Genomic DNA, 21,932 nt, shown 5'->3' on the forward strand with positions numbered 1-21,932 from the left:
TAGATGGCAGATGACCATCAGTTTTAAATGCGGCTGGAGGGGGAGAATTGTGAAGTCCAGCCGCACCAACCACACCAACCTCACCAACCACAGCCGCACCAACCACAGCCACCATTGTTGACAGCCACCATTGTTGACATGCTGCACCGATCAACAATTGTGGGCTAAGATGTTGAAAATTGTGGCCTTGTAAGCCTATAAATAGGCTCCTTACCGTTCCATGATAACCAAGCCAAGAGAGCAATCTCAATCCTCCCAAGTGAGCAGAATTGAGAGAAAACTCCAAGAGAGAGAGTTGTTTAAGTTCCAGAGAGAATTTGAGAGAAGAGTGAGCAATTCCAGAGAGAATTGGAGAGTGCAGAGAGAGGTTCCACGAGAGAATCCTCCATGAGAGAAGTTTTTATTTTTGTATTCTATTTTTAAGAGATTAATAGAATTCTTTTATTTTCTTCTCATATTTCTTCTCTAAAGTGGTCAGAGAACCACAACAAGAAACACAGTAACTGCAACAACTGCAACTAAAACTAATCACTACACTTTATCACACCATTCAGATCTTCATCTAATAGCTAAACTCCTAAGGGGTGCGGATCTTCTCTGTCTCTGTTATTAGATGTCCATACCTATCTTTTCTAAATAGAATAATAACACTTCTACCAAGTGAAAACAAAAAGAAAAGGATAATTAACAAATAATAATAAATTTTAAGGAGTTTTTTACACTATGTACAATTCCACAGTTTCATATTTCGACATAATTTTTTTATCTATTAGGAAAAAAATTTATTTCAAAATTATCATATGAGTAATTAAATTAATTTGTCTTAAAAAAATTATTTTTGCACTTACTTTAGTTATCCCCTAATTGATTGTCGTTATTATTATTTTATACACCATAAACATGAACTTCATAAACGTCTATACTACTTTTGTGCTTATAAGCACAAAAAAGGAAGGGGAACGTAGGAGTTTCCTGCCTGTTTCCACTCTTTATTCTTTAATTCAAAGTGATAATGTGGAGCTGGCCGATCCTCTGTTGGTGTTCCTAAATGTCTCACCAATTAATCAATGCTATGTTATTTAAAATTGATTCCCTTTTTTTCCGTCAGTTTCTTCCGTTCTCTCTCTTTTTTATTTATATTTACATTTCGTTTGGTTATGGCTGGAAAAATTGTTACTAAGCCAGCAAATAAAAGTAGATATGTTCTTTCTTTTTTCTTTTTTTCTTCTTTTTTTGTATATATTGGACCAATCACACTCTTATCCATGAAAGGGAATGATGCTTTTTGGTTTAATATAATAAAATATACAGACTGAATGAGGAACATCACCAAGTTTTGTTTTATTCTTATTTTGAGACATAAATGCCCAAGAGATATGTGCTTGGTTCGTGGGAATCAGAATTTAATGGAAATTAACATTGGTTTCCTTCATAAATTTTTAAATGATGTATTAAAATTTTATGAAATGAAACAAGTAAAATGACATGTCATAAAGATGTAAAAAAAAAAAAAGAAAAAAAAATTGAATATTTTTATTTTGACAGGACATTGAACTTATTATGATGCTTTATATATATATATATATATATATATATAGATATAGATGACCATTCAAATCGATTCGATCAACTTCATTTTTTGCTTTATCAAAAAATAAATAAATAAATAAAAACTCTTCATATTAATTTCTGCACTATTTTTTTTTTATCTAAGTGGAAAAAAATTAAATTTCAGTATTATTATGAATAAACAGGGCAAAGGGCAGAGGGCAAAGCCACTGTATATGTCTTATTTATAAAAAATAAATAATTAAAAAAAACTTTTTTGTGCACGTTAATTAATTGTCCCTTATTATTATTATGTTTTGCTATAATGCATCACAAATCTGAACCTTCGAGAAAGTCCCTACTGTTTTGTGTTTCACGCACAAAAGAGAAGGAAGAAGCGCAGAAGGTTCATGTCCGTTTCCACTCTTTAATTCAAAGTCGTCCGATCAATCTAAGAACATTCCAAGCCCAGCGACCATGCAGGTTTCGGCACCTTTTGGGAAGTTTCATTCCCTATGAATAAAAACCAAAAATTATGTCTATCTACTTTTTCTTTTTCTTTTTCTTTTTTCTCATAAATTACAAAAAGAGATTTTAGATAGGAATTATTGCTGATTTTGATTGTTTATATTAGTTTTAAGTCAATGGTTAATGATTATAAATGGAACATGTTACTTTGCCGTATCATTGTAGTAAATATTTGGATAGATTTTTTATTATCTTAATAATTATTTCAAAACTTAATAAGAGATAGCTAAATTGTTACTTACATAAAAATCTCATTTATACTCCATTTTCCATGAAAACAAATAACATTTTTCCAAGTTTAACAGTCCTAGCCGTATTAATTTTACTATATACATATACAGAGATATAGAGGATTAATTCAAAGTATGACCACACAAGTCTAGCCGGTATATAGAGGATTAATTCAAAGGATGACCACTACAAGTCTAATTTTAGGGTTCACGACTAGTTGACCCCACGGTTTTAAACACGAGTGTTAGGACCGCACTGGATCGACTCTTATGATGATGTGTGCATCCATACGTCGCTGTGTCATTCTGGCTTCTTTTCTCTCAAACAAGACGGCAAGTTGACCTACTAGAATCCACACTGAAGCTTTAGCTTTGAAAATATTATTTGTTACTATTATTGATGATCATTAGTGAGTTTAATTAATATTTCAGTTTTGACAATTTAATTGGCTGTTTTTAAGAGTTAATTTTATTTTTACTTTTAAAAAAAATAAAAATTTAAAATAAAAATAGATTTTTAAAATAAATTTAGATAAAACAAATCTATTTTATCTTGTCAGCATTGGACTCACATATCTGCTATGCAACTGATTGATCATACTGATTTTGGACTTAAAAGTATTGAGTTTATTAATCATGATCTGCTTGGAAATAAATATTGGATTATAAATGGAATCTAGTTCAAAATTAACGTATAGTTCGAGTAAGGATTAAATTTGTCTCTTCTCGAGTAGGAAAAGGCAAACTGCATACATTGAATATGACAGGCTGATTGCCTACGGAAGATCAAAAACACGAATTTCTTTGCATCCACCAAATAGAATATCCTTATATATTATTAGTAGTAGTCTATAAGTAGAGCTCAAACCAACGAACTACGTACTCCCCTGCATCCAGTAATTGCAAGTTAATAAATCGCTTTGCATGCTTCCTTTTTACTTAATTAGCTAGCGTCCAAAGATTTTATTCTCTTCACGTCTACACTTCTCATTTTCCTTCTAGCCAACTTCATCACCCTTTGGTTTTCTCAAACACCTTGAAGGATGTCACAAAGGAGACAAGGTCAAAGGCATCCACGATCTCAAAAAGTATCTCGAGAACTTGGGCTACTTAAGCTATCAACATGTCAAGAAAAACTCCCATGCCGACGACGACGATTTCGATGATGTCTTTAAGAGTCCGCAATCAAAACTTACCCGCTAAATCACAACATCCAGGCCACTGGAACTCTCGATGCCAAAAAGGTGTCCAAAATGATGATGCCACGATACAGTGTGGCCGATATCATTAATAGAACCACGAGAATGAGATCAGCAAGGAAAAGACGCCATCATTTGCCATGGCTCATTGCATACAATGGGTCACTATAGCTTCTTCCTCGGAAACCCTAGGTGGCCATCCTCCAAGTACCATCTTACCTGTATGGTTTCCTCCCTAACACGCCTTCCTAAGCTATGATGAACCCAGTGGCGAATGCCTTCCAAACATGGACCTCCATCACCTTCACTAGGGGTTCAAAACCATAGAAATGCCGATCTCAGCATTGTTTCGGGAGGGATGATCACAGAGATAGATATCCTTTCGATGGCTGCAGCGAGACATTGGCTCATGCGTTTGCTCCAACCAATGGGAGACTCCGTTATGATGGGGACAACTGGTCCGTTGGTGTAAGGCCGAATGTACCACCTCGTCCCGAAGTACTCTGGAATTTTCTCATGTTGACCAAGGTTGACTGGGTTTGACCGTCGTTGACCGAGAATGATCAAACTTTGACTTTTTGACTCAGAAAGAATTCTAGGTTGATCAAGGCACCATTATGAATTACGCATCGACACGAGTCCGTAAACTAGTAGCATATCGAAAACGGAGCTACGGTTTGAAAGTTATAAGCAAAACAAGTTGATGTCCGAATTGTCCGAAAATGCTGGAGTTGACTTTTTATTTTTGTGAAATTGAGTTTTGACTCATACATAGTTCTAAAGTGCTCGTCGATACGAGTTTGTAGACTAGCGGCACGTCCAATTTGGACATGTGGTTTTAAAGTTATGGACCTATAAAGTTTTTCAAATATCGTATTATTTTAATATTATTTTTAAACATGTGAATAGTATATACCACGTGTAACTTAGTTAATGGTGTCAGGACCCGTCAAGAATTCCTCCCCGGAACCCTAAACAAGCCCTGATCCCAGGGAAATATCACCGAACCTTCCAACGGAAAATCCGGTAGCACCTCCCCTAAGGGTAGGACTTACCAAAAATTACCTGCACTGAAAACATACTTCTATATTCATCCCCTTATTCCTCCCACAAAACTACAAATTGATACCACACATTTACAACACTTCACAACAATAACAGCAACCCAGTGCATAAATAAAACATAAGTGTCCAGAATAGTATACAGAGCTTCATGAAGTGCTATTCAATAGAAAATACAACAAAGATGAAAGAAATAATACAACTGAAATGAACGAGTACAAAAGTACTTCTCAAAACACGATAGCGGCGGAGAACTGGTTCGCCCCGGAAGAACGTCTACCACCCCTTGCACCTAAGGGAATGGAATTTAAAAACGTGAGATGCTAATCATCTCAGTGAGCGACCCTAGCTACTGAACACTTTTAATATTAATAATAATAATATAATAAATAAGGGAATTTAATTAATACCAGCAATTAAACAGGTAAATAAATAATAACAGTTGAAAACAATAATTTCTCTCAAAACTCTCACTAATCACTTCGTTGGAAATGTTTCCTTTTTAAAACATTTTTCACAAAACCCGATATTCGTATTTCCCGAAAACCAAGGGATCAAACAATTTAATAAACAATAAATAAATAAATACCCCAAATGTAATTAAAGTGTAGATACATATAATAAATAATTTTTGAACACTTTGGGGTTTGAAATTTTGTCTGAAAATTTACATTTGACGCACCACACCATATACCGGTGATGCCCTCCGATACCTAGCGTCCTGAGCACCGACTGGCGGGGAGATTAAAGAGAGAAACTTGCAAACGGCACTTCGGCGTCCCGACAGTACCGCTGCTAAAACCGTCATCCCGGCCAAGGAGGGGGGTGGCTGTGGCCAATATCAAACTTGCCTGCCCACGGTCCAATGGCAACTCACGGGAGACATACTACTTGCGCGCTAAACCACATATACATACACCAGAACACCAATACTATATGAATACGTCTAAAATAATTATTAAATCAATTATAACCGTACCGTTCTTTCCAAAATTACCGTGGGAAATATACCAATTTTCACATTTACCATCCCACATTTTTTCATTTAACAACCCGGTACGAAAACATCGATAACCAATAAAAATAATTTTTCTCGTAACACGAGATTCAACAAATAAAATACCGTGGGCATAATTATAAAAATTAAACCACCAATTTAAATAAATATTTTCATAAAATATTTAAACCAATTATGCCCAAAAATAATATTAAAACCACATACAATTTATTACTGAAAATACATTGCTCATGCATAATAATTAAAATTAAATCACAATAAAATCATAATTAAATTGCACCACATAAGCATAATTCAAATATCAATTAAACACCAATTAAACATAATTAATTGCCCCAAAATATTTTTAAAGGTGGGTCACTCACCTTAAGCGCGTATATCAGCTAAGATCCTCCGCAGGATCAACTCCACTACTCGCACGCGCACCTAAAACATCCACAATACACCAACCAAATATATTAATATTTTAATCGGTTAACTCCCAAATGGGTACCCGTGGAGCGAACACAAACGACAACTAAAAATTACGAGTGATATACCGAATCGAAGCTTGAGTGATGAGAATCACGGATTCGGTCTTACTTTCCGGAGATCGAACCCAAGGTGGCCGGAATCTCGCCAGAAAGCTTTCAGGATTCGATTCCTCAATTCTCCCAAATCCTCGTGAATTGGAGGAAAAGGACGCCGGATTTGGATTCAGGAGGTCGGAATCAGTAGACAGGGACCAGCGGTGCAATTGGGTACTCGCCGGAACAGTGACTTCCGGCGAGCCGCCGCGGTCACCGGCAACCGTCGCCGGCGGCGGAGCGTGCGATGGCCGTTGGCTGAGATTTTTGGTGGTTTTGTAGATCGAGGGGAGAGGATTCCAACGGGACCCACGATGAGGCAAACGGAGGCTGGACGGTGGAGAGATCGGGTTTTGAGGATTTTCGGTGCCTCGCCAGAAAATGCTCCGATCCCGGCTCGTCGGAGGTCCGGTGGCCGTGAAATTTGGTGGGTAGGCCGGAATTGCCACAGGTGAGGGACCAGTCAGGCGCGTGTGGCTTAAAAGTGGCCGGAAACGGGTCAACGGCAGTGGCCGGCGGTGGAGGGGAAAAATCACCGCCGAGCTTCGCCGGCTCGGTCTGGGCGCGTCCGGCGACCGACAGTCGTGAAATTTCAGGGTTCGGCTGGAAATGGGAAGGCGCTCCCGTCTGGCCGGCGCGTGTAGCAAGGGTCGACCGAAAAATTGAACGATTTCCGACGGCCGGTCGTTTCTCTCTCTCTCTCTCTCTTTCTCTCTCCTCCCCAGCGTTTTTGCCAAATAAAAGCCACCGTGGGTGACACTGTTCATCCACGTGGACCAATCAAGTGACGACACGTGGAGTTACTGAGCACTTAAGCCAGATATAACAAACTATTAGGGTATCCGGCGAACTTCAAACATCCATAACTTTTTAACCAGATGTCCAATTTAAGCGTGCTGCTAGTCTATGAACTCGTATTGACGAGTACTTTACAACCATACAAAAGTCAAAACAAAATTACACAACAACAAAAAGTCAACTCCCGACACCTTTTGGACAGTTTGCACCTCGACTTATTTTGCCCATAACTTTCAAACCGTAGCTCCGTTTTCAACGTGCTACTAGTCTACGAACTCGGGGCATCATGCACTTCGCCACGATACCCTGGTCAACTAGAAATTTCAACTGGAACAAAAAATCAATTTTTGACCCACTCGGTCAACGGTCAACCTCGGTCAACGTGCACGAATTCCGATGTGGTTTGGGTTGGGGTGTTACAAATGGTGCCGTGTGTCACGATGAGAAAATGCCACATGTTAGACACAAGTAAATGATATATTACCTTATTTTTGTTATTATTTTATATATTATACTATTATAATATTATTTTATATTTATATTTTTTTAATTTTCTTTTTCTTTTTCGATATATTTTCTTTCTTTCCTCACATGGGAAAATACCTTCCCACGAGGTCCCCTTTTCTTCTTCTTCTTTTCTTATTCTTCTTTTTCTTCTTCCTCCCGTCAGTGTAACACCCCGTCCCGAACCATGTCGAAAATTTTGCACGTTGACCGAGGTTGACTATTGACCGTTGACTTTGACTTTGACCAAAGGAGTCAAAAGTTGACTTTTTGACTCGATTGGAATTCTAGGTTGACTGAGGTACCGTTACGAAGTACACATTGGCACGAGTTCGTAGACTAGTAGTACGTTGAAAACGGAGCTACGGTTTGAAAGTTATGAGCAAAACAAGTTGAAGTCCAAACTGTCCAAGGGGTGCCCGAGTTGACTTTTTATTCATGCAAAGTTGAGTGTTGACTCATGCATGGTTGTGAAGTGCTCGTTGATACGAGTCCGTAGACTAGCGGCACGTCCGATTTGGACATGTGGTTTGAAAGTTATGGATCTGTAGAGTTTTTTAGATACTGTGTTATTTTAATATTATTTTTAAACACGTAACGATGCGCCACGTGTGACTAAATAAGTGTGACCATGTGTCACCATAATGAGGTGCCACATGTCAACCATGTATAATATCATATTATTTTATTATTATTTTGTGTAATAATATTATTTAATTATTTTTATTTTATTTTATTTTATTTTCTTTTTTTTTATTTTCTTTTCTTTATCTTTTTCTTTTCCTTTTCTTTTCCCCACGTGGGAAAACACCTTCTTCTCTTTTCTTTTCCTTTTCTTCCCTTCTTCTTCCTCGAGCCCGACAAAGACAAAAAAAAAAAAAAAAAAAAAACACACAGCAAGGACTCTCTCTCTCTCTCCTTTGACTCTCTCCCCCGCTCTCTTTGACCGGCCTTTTGGCCGGATTTCAGTCCCCGGACTGCCACACGCACCGGCCACCGGTGAAGCCCAGCTCCCCGCGACCTCAGCCTCCAATTTTCCCGGCCAGTCGCAGCCGGACGAGCCCAGATCGGGCCGGTGAAGTCGGCGGCGGCCGGTTAAGTTTTTCCGGCGATTCTCGCCGTTTCCGACCAACCCAGCCCGATCCATACCTCTATTCCACCATTTTCGACCCCTCTGAGTCCATTTCCGGGGTTAGATTGCCCAAAATCCCCACCGTTTGAGAGATCCCTCAAGTTTAAATCCGGCCGAAGCTTTCCAGCCAAATTCTGGCCACCTCCGGTGGAATTGGGGTCGATGGAGACCGGATTTGTAATCCTCGTCGCTCAAGCTTTGATTCGGTATATTATTCGACTATTTTGGATAACGTTTGTGTTTGACCCCCCGGGTACCGGGTATTATTTATCCGAATAAAATATTAATTTATTTGACTGTGTGTGAATTTTGTTCTAGGAGTACGGATGAGTCATGGAATTGATCCCATGGTGAATCTTGGATTAATTGCGTGCTCCAGGTGAGTGACCCACCTTTGAAAATATTTTTGGGGTAATTAATTATATTTATGTCGTGTTAATTTGATATCTGCAGTTATGCTCATGTGGTGTACTTTAAATATAATCGAAAAAAATATTATTTTATATATATTTACCCATTGGTGCTAAATGGAATTTTGGGTTATTAAGAAATCCCCGATTTTTATTATTGTGATTAAATGGTATTTATTACACATGAGCAAGTATTTTCAGTAATTCGTTGTGTTTAAATTTTATATTATTTTTGGGCATAATTGGTTTGAATATTTTAAGAAAATTATTTGTTCAAATTGGTGGTTTAATTTTCATAATTATGCCCATGGTATATTATTTGTTGAACCGCATGTTGAGAGGAAAATTATTTTTATCCGTTATCGATATTTTCGTACCGGTTTGTTGAATGAAAATATGTGGAATGGTATGTGTGAAAATGTGGTATATTTCCCACGGTAATTTTGGAAAATGGTACGGTTGGTTTAATAATTATTTTAGACGCATTCACACAGTATTGGTGTTCTGGTATATGTATATGTGATTCAGCGCGCAAGTATTATTATTTCTCCCATGAGTTGCCATTGGACCGTGGGCAGGCAAGTCTTATATAGTGCACACAGCCGCCCCCCTCCTTGGCCGGGATGATGGTTTCAGCAGCGGTACTATCGAGACGCCGAAGTGCCGTTTGCAAGTTTCTCTCTTTAATCTCCCCGCCAGTCGGTGCTCAGGACGCTGGGTATTGGAGGGCATCACTGGTATATGGTGTGGTGCATCAAGTACAAATTTTTCGAATAGAAATTTCAAACCCCAAAGAGTACAAAATTATTTATTATAATTTATTGTAGTTTATTTATATTTGGGGTATTTATTTATTTATTTGTTGTTTATTAAATTATTTGGTCCCTTGGTTTTCGGGAAGTACAAATATCGGGTTTTGTGAAAATGTTTTAAAAGGGAAACATTTCCAACGGAGTGAATAGTGAGGGTTTTGAGAGAAATTGTGACCTCAATTGTTTATTTATTTATTTATTTAATTGTTCGGTATTGATTAATTAAATCCCTTTATTTGGTATATTATTAATATTAAAGGTGTACAGTAGATAGGGTCACTCACTGAAATGATTAGCTTCTCACGTTTTTAAATTCCGTTCCCCTAGGTCCAGGTTGGGAGACGTTGATTGTCCGGGGCGAGCAAAACGTCTCAGTTCGTTGCCGAAAGTCCAAGAAGTATTTCTTCCCTTTTTCCTCTCCATCCTGTATTACTTCTTATCTGTCATTGTATAAATTTCACATTTATCTGTATAATGCTCTGTATACTGTATTGGGCATGTAGTTATTATTTATGCACTGGGTTGCTGCTGTTATTATTTGAAGTGCTGAAATTTGTGGAATCAATTTTTAGTATTGTAGGAGGAATAAGGGGATGTTTATAGAAGTGTGTTTTCAGTGCAGGTAATTTTTGGTTAGTCCTACCCTGAGGGGAGGTGCTACCGAATTTTCCGTTGGAAGGTTCGGTGGTATTTCCCTGAGATCAGGGCTTATCTAGGGTTCCGGGGAGGAATTCTGGACGGGTCCTGACAGTCGGTCTCTCCTTGCTGCATCTCTTCCGACCACCGGACGGCCACACGCGCCGAACAGGTAGGAAGTCGGTGGAAAACGCGGCTGGTAACTGAAAGGACAAGGTCAAACGTCACCGAACGCACCGGGATCGTGCGTCCATCGTCAGTGACGGCAAGTTGGTTTTCCAGCCACCACCGGGCCAAATTGATACTCCTTTCTACTATTTTCGAATCCTCCGAACTCAATTTTGAGATCCATTCAGCTCAATTCATTGTTGTTTGAGAGATATGAGAAGTTGAACTTTGACCGAATCTTTCTGTCCATTTTTCGGTAACCACCAATCAATTTGAGCCCAATGGAAGTCGGTAACATATTTCTCGTCTCTTTAGCTTCCTATAGGTACCTTATTTATGAATTATGATTGACTATTTTGAAAGATGCCATTATTAGATTAAATATTATTATTTTAATATGGTAGTTCCGAAAGATGTACTGTTTCATATTTAAATAATTGTTATTTATATTGAAGATGTTAAATTGTGTTGAATTGCATAAATATGGATTTAATTAATATTTCTGAAATTGGGAAGCTGTTAATTTTGAAGGTGCTATTAAATTATTGTTAATTTTATTGTGAGATTATAGTATCTGTTAGAATATATTTTTGTATACTTATTTATATGTGAAGTTGTGAAATTATATATGGATTAAATGATATTTGTTGTGAATTGATATGAAAGTTGAGGAATTAATTGTATTAAATTACCGTGATAACAAAAATATATTATGTAATTTAAATTATTTAAGAATTTTTATATTGTTTTGGTGAAAATTGATTTTACGGAATTGAAAAACAAAAATTATTTAAAATTTAGTATTTCCAAAAAATATATTTATGTATTAATTAATTATTTAATTAATTAACTATTCATAAATCTGATTTTATCTTATTTTATCGAAACTTATTATTTTAATAATACTATAAAAAAAATTTATAGTTTTTAGATGCACCATACACGTACCGGTGTTCTATAGTTGTAGATGTGATTAGCGCGCATGTGGATGTGGATGTGATTAGCGCACAGGTTGTAATGTCTCCTGTGAGTTGCCATCGGAACGAAGGCATGTGTAACAGCCCAGACCACCCGCATCAGGATATTGTCCTTTTTGGCCCAGGGTTCACACCCTTTCTCCCCCCTGGCCTCAAGGTTTTGCTCACAAAACGCGTCCTAATGGTTAGAGGTCCTACCTCTTAACCTGCCAGTGCCACTGGCCCGGACCTCCCATGCCCAATCAAGATATTGTCTGCTTTAGGGTATTCCAGGCCGTAGCCCCCCTCACGGTTTTACTTTCGCAGCGGAAGCTGAAACGCTTCTTGAAGGGAGAGGTATCCACAGCCTTATAAAGACCGCTTCGTGCCCCTCTCCAACCGATGTGGGATGTTACACATGCAAGTTTGATATTGGCCATAGCCGCCCCCCTCCATGGCCGAGATGACGGTTTAAGCAGCGGTGCGGTGGGATGCCATGCGACCGTATGCCAATTTTTTTCTTTAATCTCCCCTTCAGACGGTGCTTTGGGATGCTGGGCACCGTAGGACACCACTAGTATATAATATGTGCATCAAGCATCTTTTGTATATATATATATATGTTATATTTGTATGTATCACACCGTACGGGGATAGCGATCCGATGTGGTACCTGAAGAGCTAACCTCGGTATATATATATATATATATATGTTATATTTGTATGTATCACACCGTACGGGGATAGCGATCCGATGTGGTCCATGAAGAGCTAACCTCGTCACTATGTTGCCTACGAGTCCAGGGGATTGGACGGCCAATCCAGGCAACCATCCCGGACTGTATTGGTAGCAGGATGCTGACGATAGCTGGAAGCAGAGATTGCACAGCATGTTGGAGGGTATCGTTTGTACTCCTGATACGAGTACATATTTCATAATATATTTTGAATTTAAAATATTATTTGACCTCGTACTATTCTATCTATTCATAATCTTATTTTCTAACATTATACTTAATTGCTTTTATTGTCATTACTATTATTAATATTATTCTCGTTATTAATAGTACAATTATTATTTACAAGAATTATGTTTACAATTATTTTCATTATTACTAATATCATCATCATCATCATCATGATTATTATTATTATTATTTTTATTATTGTCATTATTTATTTTTATTTTATTATTATTATCGTGATTTTCATACTGTAGCGTTGAACAAGTATCACAACCGACGGGTGAGAAATATGGCCATCGGGCAAGTGTGATAGTCCTTGGGCAAGTGATAGCCATTAGGCGAGTATGACAGCCCTTAGACAGGTGTAGTTATATGATAGCCTTTGGGTATGTGGGATGACTGTTGATAGCTTCGGACGAGTTATATTAATATCATTATTAGCATTAAATGGTTGGTATTATTATTATTATTGTTGATATAGCGGTTAATTTATCTTTCTTTCTATATTACACACTGGTATATTTTTAAAACGATGTAAAATGTATTTGAGATTTGCAGCACTAAGTAGGTGGTGTGGGTGGTCATGAATCTATGACGGTATATTTTGGTTGCTTACTTAGTAAATTATTTCCGTTGTATATATATTTTATATCTAATTTGTTATCGAAGTGCTGCCATTTGTAAAATTTATTTGTAGTAAGGTGGGAGGGATAAGGTGATAGTATATAGGAGTGCATTTTCGTGCAGAGAAATTTTGGGCATGTTTTACCCGTAGGGGAGATACTGCTAGATTTTTCATAGGACGATTCGATAGGATCTCTCTAGGATCAGGATTTGTCTAGGGTTCTGGAAAAGAATTTTGAATGGTCTTGACACCAAAAGCGTTTGACCTTGAAACTATGGCTCTACATGAAATTAGGCTCCTTCTTGGCCTTGGGCATAGCTCTGTGGAGGGAGCTATCATGTTTACCAGAATTGGCAGTGGAGTGACAAAAGGTTAGCATGGGGATGATATTCAAGGAATTAAAGCTTTATACAACGTTTAAGATTTATCAAGGAATTAATTTGACACTAACCATAGAGAAGTGGATGGTTTAGAATGAAAACTATATTAATTTCCAATCAGTTACAATGTAATTTTCCTTACCCTACTTACTTTTTAGCAAGCAATATATTGAGCACCAAATGTTGGTACTTAGAATCAACGTGGCCAGCTATTTGAACTAGTTGCGTGTTTTTGAGTGAAAAAAACCATGTTTCTTGAATTCAATTCTGTGTGTCTTCATTCTTGTACATACATGCGGTCTCCCTACAAGCCATATTCTGATCAACATTCCTTATGTCCTGATCAGCCATGAGAAAGGCATGAAGAATAGCCTCTTATCTTCATTTAATACTCCTTACTTTGAGCCAAAAGAAAAGGGGGGAAAACATAAAAATAAAATAAAAAATAAAAAAGCGCTAATTTCTCTTTGACCTCTATTCACTACTGTGAGCTAATGGGAAAATAACGTATCATCACCCATGACAGGTTAAAGTGGATTCCATCAAGCGCAAGAAATTTCTGTATTAATGGCAGGTTACATTGGGAAAGAGGTTGTGTTTGCTTGGCTGTGGGAAAGAGAGTTTAAATTGCTGGGAAAGTTTTTATTCTTTATATACTTTTTGTTTTTTTGGATTGAAAATTGTAACATAGGGAATATTTTGTACATCTAGATTAGTATAGGGGCCATACTGCTAGAAATTGAAACGTTTAGAGGAAATTGAAACTTGATTAAAACTTCAGGGGTGATATTAAATCAACTGACAGAGTTCTAAGTGATTAGTTGACCGGTTAATTCTTAGCGTTGATACTTTACCAAAAAGAATATATTCCGCCATATAAACACACAATATAGCAGAAAAATGAAATCTATTGTGTATTTATTATCTATAGTATATATGAAGCAAAACAACTTACTAATGCTTGTTCATCTAGTTTTTTGCATTTGGTAAAAACGTCATGAGTTGGAATACTATCGACAACCAGAATAGAGAGTGAAAGATTTATGTCAAATCCATCTAAAAGTAACTTTAATTTGTCTTTCTTTTTCATCATACATGTAAGTTATCACTCATTCCAAGGAATGTATAAACAAGCCTAGGTTGCAAATTACAAGGATACGGGCAAAAAATCCTAGCTACACTAATTAACTTAACAATGAGAGGAACCAATCTACATATAATTATAAATATTTATGCATCAAGCACAGCAATAGAAAAACATCACCATCCACCTGCAAATCCAACCAAAATGAATGGCTAATAAAAAATCAAAACCCAATAATTATCATTGTTGCATGTCCAATGTAATGGAAAAATTTACAAATTCTTGCCTGCTTTTCTTTCCACACTGCGAGAATTGAACATAAACCAACCTTCCTTACATTACATTATCACTTTCCTTTACCGGACATCACAACATGCAAAAGCTAATAAACCAACCTCCTTAGGTTTCCAATCTGTGACTGCTGTTTCTGAGTTCGATAATAGAACATTATTGAAATTTTAAAACTCATCAAAATATAATCTCGTTTTTCTGAGAAAGTGAGAACTATGAATTATATTGTATGTGAACCAAATGTATTACTGGAAAGCTTGAAAACTCACTCACTGATATGGTACTCTTTCAACTAGAACTTGAAGACGAGAACATGTCATCATGCTTACCTTCACTCTTTTGGAATTCTCAACCTTTCAAAATAGTAACAGAGTGCACAGGAAAAGAAATCACAAATAATAAAGCAAATCACTTTCGGTTGCCAATTTTCAAACCAATACAATAGGACCATTCTCAATATTAAGCTAAACAAACCATATCGATGGTAGTTATTAATATGCAAAAATTAGCATCATAACACAAAATTTATCTTTCCATTCATTTTTCCTACTTCAAAATCAAAGAATTGAAAAGCCAAGGGACGGATAAACACTTTTCTATATGAACTCTGTTAAACTATGTAAAATAATAAAAAAAATTTTCCCCAACTCCTTAAACAGATATCATATCACTATTCATACCATATTTGGAAACAAAATACAATGTATCATACAGAACTTTAATCCAATCTATCTAGAATTATAATCAAATCTGTAAACAACCAGAGCAATCTGATTCATTTCTACAAAGTCAACGGTAAAAAAAAAAAAGGAAAAAACAATGATTAGCTGTAAGAAAAATAGAAACGTTCCTAAATTTCATCATATATCAAAAATTGGGTAGATGTACCTCACCGAATAGATCCATTACCATTCACAGCCAGTTCCACTACACCTGCCTTCCTAACATTGTCCTCTTCTTTAACCTCTTCAATTACATCATCATCAGAATCCAGAGTGAACTGGTTCTCATTCTCCAACTGCTGCAACTCAGCTAGCGGTTTATAAGTCCTAAAATCATTCTGAATTCCACTCCTCCGAGCAATGATCGAGTATATACCCACAGTCAAAACCACCAGAAGAGCAAGATGGCAATTAAACTGAAGCGTAGCGATGGCTCTTGCCCTGTGATATTCAGGGTGTCCTTTACACTTCACCGTGTAATTCCCTTTGCTCTTTTGGTGCAGAGAGCATCCTTGGGCCATCAAATCGGTGTAAAAAGAGAAACCCATTTGCACAAACCACATTCCGTGGAGAATCAATCCGACCCCACGAGCGAGTTTTGGAACACTCGATTTGGGCGATTTCAATTCAAGAACCGTGGAGAACAGACAGATGGAGATGGGCACGAGCAAAAGATCGAAATACCGATTCTCAACTCCATCTGGGTCTTTCTTCTGAAGGTAATAGAGCAAGAACTCTTCGACGAAAGCGAAAAGACCGATCAAACCGATGATTGACGAAGGCAGAGAGAATCTGTTAGTGAAATTCACCAGGAATCCCATAAAGGCGTACATCAAGAACAGAGAGGCGATTGCAAAGACTTGCAATTGGAGAGCCGAACCAACCGGGTCGCTTGCGTTAACCGCGTCCATGAAAGAAATTAGAGAATTTAAGATGAACAAGAGAGAAAGAACAAAAATTGAAAGGAAAGACAAAGCCAACAAAGAAGATGGCTTTGCTTTGGTATTAGTAGTAGGAGGTGTGGAAGAAGGAATTTGGGTCTGAATCGAGGAAAGAGGCGAAGATGGAGCAGAAATTTGGTTGGGATTTGCGTTTCCGGTTGAAGAAGTGAACGCTTCCAACGCACCGATGAGCACGAAACCACCACCTGCAACGGCAAGATTGAAAAACCCCATTCGTTGAATATATGTGAGGGTACAGAGTCAGAGAGAGAGAGAGAGAGAGAGATAGAGAGAGATCTTGATTTAGATTCAGAGGTCGGCGGTGGAGAAATCAGAAATGGAGGTGAGGAGGATCCGAATGGGTTTGGTTGTGTGGGATGTTGGTCAGCTTCTTCTTCTCCTCCTCCTTGTCAAACATGTTTAGGAAATGTTTACGAGGTCAGGGACCGCCTTTTGTTTGTTTTGTTTCCAATTTTTATAAGTTGAAGAGTTTGAGGAATGTGGATCTTTCCGCCTTGTCCTCTCTTTATCTGCTGGTTCTGCGAAATGGACGCTACCGTATTGTAATTTAGCAAATACAATACAACTTTTCGGACCCCAAAGCCCTATCCAAGTTCCAACTACTTTGTCACCTACCCCCAAAACCCAAATGCACTGTGGGTTGAAAGCAAAACAACGATGTGATTGATAGTAGATGTTGGGCCCTTTTATTTTTCATTTTGTCTTCGGCTTGTATTATGAAAAACTCTCAATTTACTTAATTGTATTGTTTTTTTTTTAATTATCTTTTTCTGAAGTTGTAATAATACTTAATTTGATGAAATATTTATTAAATTTATTAATTAAATAACATGGTAGGCAGATGATATTGTATTATTTAATTAGTTTAATTTTTTAATTCTTTTTTTATATCATATGAACATGTTAATTAATAATATTTAATAAATAAATTTAGCTTAGTACACGCTTGATTTAGATAAAACATCTGGACATGTGTTGAGGCAAAAAAAAAAAAAAAATCTCGGGACATTGAATTTGTCCAATGAAAAATGTTTCTAACAATAATTTACAATTTAAATTTTATAAAAGCCACATAATCGTTGTTTAATTCAAAACGATAATTTATAATGCGTACATGTCATTTCACATAAAATATATTTATATACATAAAAATAAATATTGGAGATGTAAGTTTCATGCCATTATGGGCTGGATGGATAGGATAGGGCCTTTGATTTGGATAAAGTTTGAAACAGATTGGTCGCAAGCCATTCTATGACACCTCCTCAATACGGCCCATGTGCCTTCCATCCATCCTCCAAGTTGCAATACACTGCAACCAATCTCTGTTGTCAAGGTTTGCAACCTATTTCAGCTTTGTTTTTCCTTTGTTTTCGATTTTTCATTTAAATGGTACCAATAGGTATCATTCTAGTGAAGAAGAATATATATATATATATATATTGAGATATATACATATATTTTGAGATAATAGTGAAGAAGAATACTACAAATTTCAAATAGTTATTCACCTCCTTTGAGCTTGATTAATTGTTTCACAATAAAAATAATATTATGGCATAAGTTAAACTATTTAACCTTTTCAAATAATGATAATGGTGTGTATATAAAATGATTTTTTGAAAAAATAATAATAAGAAAACAAAGAAGCCAATATGAGATCAACATAAACGGAGATCAACTTCCACCATGCAATCGGTTGCAGAGGATAGAACATTAACAGTCAACTAATTTGGAAAAGGACAGAACATACATGATTAACCAGTAAAAGAAAAATTATAACAAAAAAAATAAAAGGAGACGTTGAGGGAAAAAGAAAGAAATCATATGCTGTGCGTTGAACATATTCTAAATGTTGAAGATGTAAGTTTTAAGGCTATGCATTAGGAATCTGGATATTTATAAGCTGAGTTTGTAAAAGCAAAAGCAAAAAAAAGGTTATTAAAGTGTGAAGAAATGCTTTATTAATAAGGAAATGTAAATGGCTTAAGACAAAAGCGTCACGTGCTTTTGGCTTGGTTTATAGTCTTCTAGAGGCCGGCTATTTCATGTGTGTGCTTCCCCTTCCAAAAACCAAAAAGAAAATAAAATTTCAAAAAAAATAAAAAATAAAAAATACAAAAGTGGATCAGAAAGCATGGGCCGGATAAAGATAGGAGGCCCTTTGATCCGGATAAAGCTTGTAACTGATAGGTCACGGCCCATACTGTGGGACCCTCAAATAAGTTCTATGCGTTTTCCATCCACAAAGCGCCGTAATTAACCGCGGCCAATCTTCATCTTGTCTAGCGAGGTTAATTCTGTTGGTTAAACAATTATAAATATGAGAGGTCCGTACATTTCAAATACCAAAATAATGGAGGAAATTTTGTAATTGATTGAGAAAATCTGTGTCTTCAAGTTTACCTATTTCAACTTTGTTTTTTTCCTTTTTCTTTTTTTAAAAAAAAAAATAAAAACTTTGTTCTTATTATTATTAATTTTTTGTGAATATAAAAAAAAGAAAAAGAAAAAAAAGAACACTCACTTCAAAAAAAAATAAAAATAAAAAAAACACTTTGTGGCTTGTGCTCTCCTACTTTCTCTTTTAGATCCTACCTAGAGATAAAGTAGTATATCGATAAATTTTAAATCAATTATTTTTCCCATGGAAATAATATTCATGGCAAAATATGCCGTATATATAGAAAGAAATATATTTTATTGCCGGCCAGAAAACTAGAAGTTAGCATGCTATTGGTTGCAGAGGATATAACTTCTTTCCTGTTTAATAGTCAACAAACTTCAAAAGGCACGGTTGAGGGCCAGTAGTTAGCCGTATATTTGTGTGTATAAGCACGGAATTGTTTGTAAACTGTCTGAACACACACACACACACACACATAAAAAAAAAAAAAAAAAAAAAAAAAAAAAAAAAAATGAAAATCGAAGGAGGTGTTTATTATGTTTTGTGGTTGATTTTTGTTATGGTGCGTATCCAAATCCAAGATTCTGTGCAGGGACGTTTACTCTCTATCGACAACAACAAAAACAAACCCGACCCCAAAAATGCCGCTGCTACTGCTCGTTGGTTGGTCTCTCAGAATTCCTGGGGTGTCTTGAAGTATATTCTCTTTTTCCCCCACTTCTTTTGTGATTAGGGTCTCAATTTTTGCTTGTGTTTTGTGGTTCTGATTCTCGATTCTTTGTTTGCTTTTCTGTTTATCAAAGGATCCTATCAAGTTATTTAATTGGTTTTGCTTTGATTTTTAGCTTGTTTTTCAATCTATTCGATTTGATTTCCAATCATTCTAGTCTTGATGAAGCATTAAAAATTTATTTGGGTTTTTAGTGTATTCGTAGTTGTTGAGTTCTTCTTGCTGTTTTTTTCCGGTAATTATAATCTGGGCTACCTCTGATTATTCCATTCTATTAAATGCGTTCTGTTTCTATGTATTGAAGCACTCTTGAAAGTAAGGTTATCTCCTTGTTCTAATGAGTATATTTGGCTAAGTTACAAGTTTTAGATGTATTTCTAATGTAAATGGATGGGAAATTTATGTTGCCTTGTTATTCTGATCCGTATATTTGTTAATTAAGAGAAAAATGAAGATGTGATGCTTTTCATTTTTTAAGATGTAACAAAAGACAATAACATAAGTACATAAGAACTCGACTTAAAATCGATATTAATGCAACTTTCGTCATGCTGAAACTAAACTCATTTTAATTTTCCTTTTTATATTTATGTCACTTTATTGGAAAGCTTGTATATCCAGAGCTTATATCAATCATTTTAATTTTGCAGTACCATTTCAATTGATTTGGGAGGAGCTCCCTTTGGGTAAGTTTTCCTCTTTGTCATATGTATATATACTTCTTAGGTTCAAGCTGCATGCACTTTTGCTGCAATCTCTAGATATAGTACTGATTATGAGTGCTTATATATCTTATACCTATTGAGAGCACACAGTCAGACATACTTGCTTTCTTCATCGTACCTATTGAAAACACACAATCAGACATACTTGCTTTCTTCATGCATTTTTACATCCTCTTGATTCAGCATTTAACTTCTAAAAATTAATTCACTTCTCTTTGCCTTGGGAGTTTTAGGTTTCTTTACATCTCCTGGCTGCTGGCCGAAACTACTTTAACATAATCTAAATTCAATGCAGGAATGTGGTTTCGTTTAGTGATGGGCTACCGGACAACGGTAGTGGTATCCCATACTTTTACTTGACAGCTCTTGATCCAACCGCACGAAATGCACTGAAAGACAACAGAGCTTCACTCACAATCAGTGAGTATCCTATTGGAACCTGTGGCAAGGTTGACCCTGAGAACCCCACTTGTGCAAAGATTACCCTTACAGGAAAGGTATGTTTCTAATGTCAAAGTTTTACAAAACCTTGTTGCCTATGTGCCAGTGATTCTTCTTTTTACTCTCTTATCTCTTTAGTTTCCACTATGCAATAATTATAATAAGCTAATATACATGTAATATCCAAAAAGGGTTACTATTGAGTTGACTTGACAATTAAAGGATATAATGTTGACTCAGCTGAATAATATTTTGCTTCATTAATGATGTTTCAGTTGAAGTTGGTTGATGGAAACTCCAAAGAAGAAGAATTTGCTAGAAAAGCACTATTCTCGAAGCATTCAGAGATGAAAGGTAATTATTAGTCAAAATCACTAGTTTGTAGTTTGGCCTTGTTCTAATATTTGATACCGAACTGATATTTAATTTAAACTGGGTGGTTGGCAGACTGGCCTGAGGATCACAATTTCCAGTTCTTCAAATTAGAGATTGAGGATATCTTTTTGATCGATTGGTTTGGTGGTCCTAAACCTCTTACATTGGATCAATATCTACATTTCCAAATGTAAGTACACTATTATTAGAGCACTACCAATACCATGTTCATATAAACTGAAATACCAGACTGACTCTTTTTTCTTTTTTTTTCTTGGTTTCAGGAAAGAACTGGCCATCGTTCTGTGAATGCCCAGATCATCTTCCTTGTCATCAGACAAGCATGTTCTGGCCATCGTTCTGTGAATACTCAGATAGTCTTCCTCGTCATCAGATGAACATGTTCTAAGATGTGCAATTGAACTGTGTATAATAAATTTGTAATGGGGATATTAAACAAATGTAAATGCTGTATTCTTGTTAATGTATTGTACAAAAAATGCCAGCAACTTACTTTTTTTTAATTTGGCAAACACAAACACATTGATTGTTCGTTCAAAATGATACAAAATAAAATGTATAGATTCCTGCAATTACAGATTTCTCTTACATATTTGTTGTATCTATTGTGTTGAAATTGTTTATGTTGTGCCAAACT

The 21,932-nt window shown here is 36.2% G+C and overlaps 2 protein-coding genes and 1 pseudogene across 5 annotated transcripts; 2 read left to right on the top strand and 1 right to left on the bottom strand.

Annotated features, from left to right (window-relative positions):
- Positions 1 to 1,873: 1,873 nt before the first annotated feature.
- LOC125421856 (metalloendoproteinase 3-MMP-like) lies at positions 1,874 to 13,578 on the top strand (annotated as a pseudogene).
- A 44-nt stretch (positions 13,579 to 13,622) lies between these two features.
- Positions 13,623 to 17,112, bottom strand: LOC107415382 (uncharacterized). Of its 4 annotated transcripts, XR_007240428.2 has the most exons (3): positions 15,801 to 17,112; positions 15,182 to 15,265; positions 14,831 to 15,048 (listed from the first exon to the last, which is right to left on the bottom strand). XR_007240428.2 is itself a non-coding variant. In XM_048472204.2 (2 exons), exon 1 carries the CDS (start codon positions 16,807 to 16,809, stop codon positions 15,802 to 15,804), a length of 1,008 nt encoding a protein of 335 aa, XP_048328161.1. In that variant the 5' UTR covers positions 16,810 to 17,112; the 3' UTR covers positions 13,623 to 14,808; position 15,801. The 4 variants fall into 4 exon arrangements, 3 of the variants coding, with proteins under 3 accessions (XP_048328161.1, XP_048328160.1, XP_048328159.1); XM_048472204.2 differs by lacking the exons at positions 14,831 to 15,048; positions 15,182 to 15,265 and adding an exon at positions 13,623 to 14,808; XM_048472203.2 differs by lacking the exon at positions 15,182 to 15,265.
- A 2,271-nt stretch (positions 17,113 to 19,383) lies between these two features.
- On the top strand, positions 19,384 to 21,867 carry LOC107415440 (uncharacterized). The gene is made up of 6 exons (XM_016023765.4): positions 19,384 to 19,699; positions 20,384 to 20,419; positions 20,754 to 20,955; positions 21,175 to 21,253; positions 21,347 to 21,464; positions 21,559 to 21,867. The coding sequence occupies exons 1-6, from the start codon at positions 19,515 to 19,517 to the stop codon at positions 21,581 to 21,583; spliced, it is 645 nt and encodes a 214-aa protein (XP_015879251.3). The 5' UTR covers positions 19,384 to 19,514; the 3' UTR covers positions 21,584 to 21,867.
- Positions 21,868 to 21,932: the final 65 nt, after the last annotated feature.

The sequence above is a fragment of the Ziziphus jujuba genome, chromosome 4 (genome assembly GCF_031755915.1).
Source record: "Ziziphus jujuba cultivar Dongzao chromosome 4, ASM3175591v1".
Lineage (NCBI taxonomy): Eukaryota > Viridiplantae > Streptophyta > Magnoliopsida > Rosales > Rhamnaceae > Ziziphus > Ziziphus jujuba.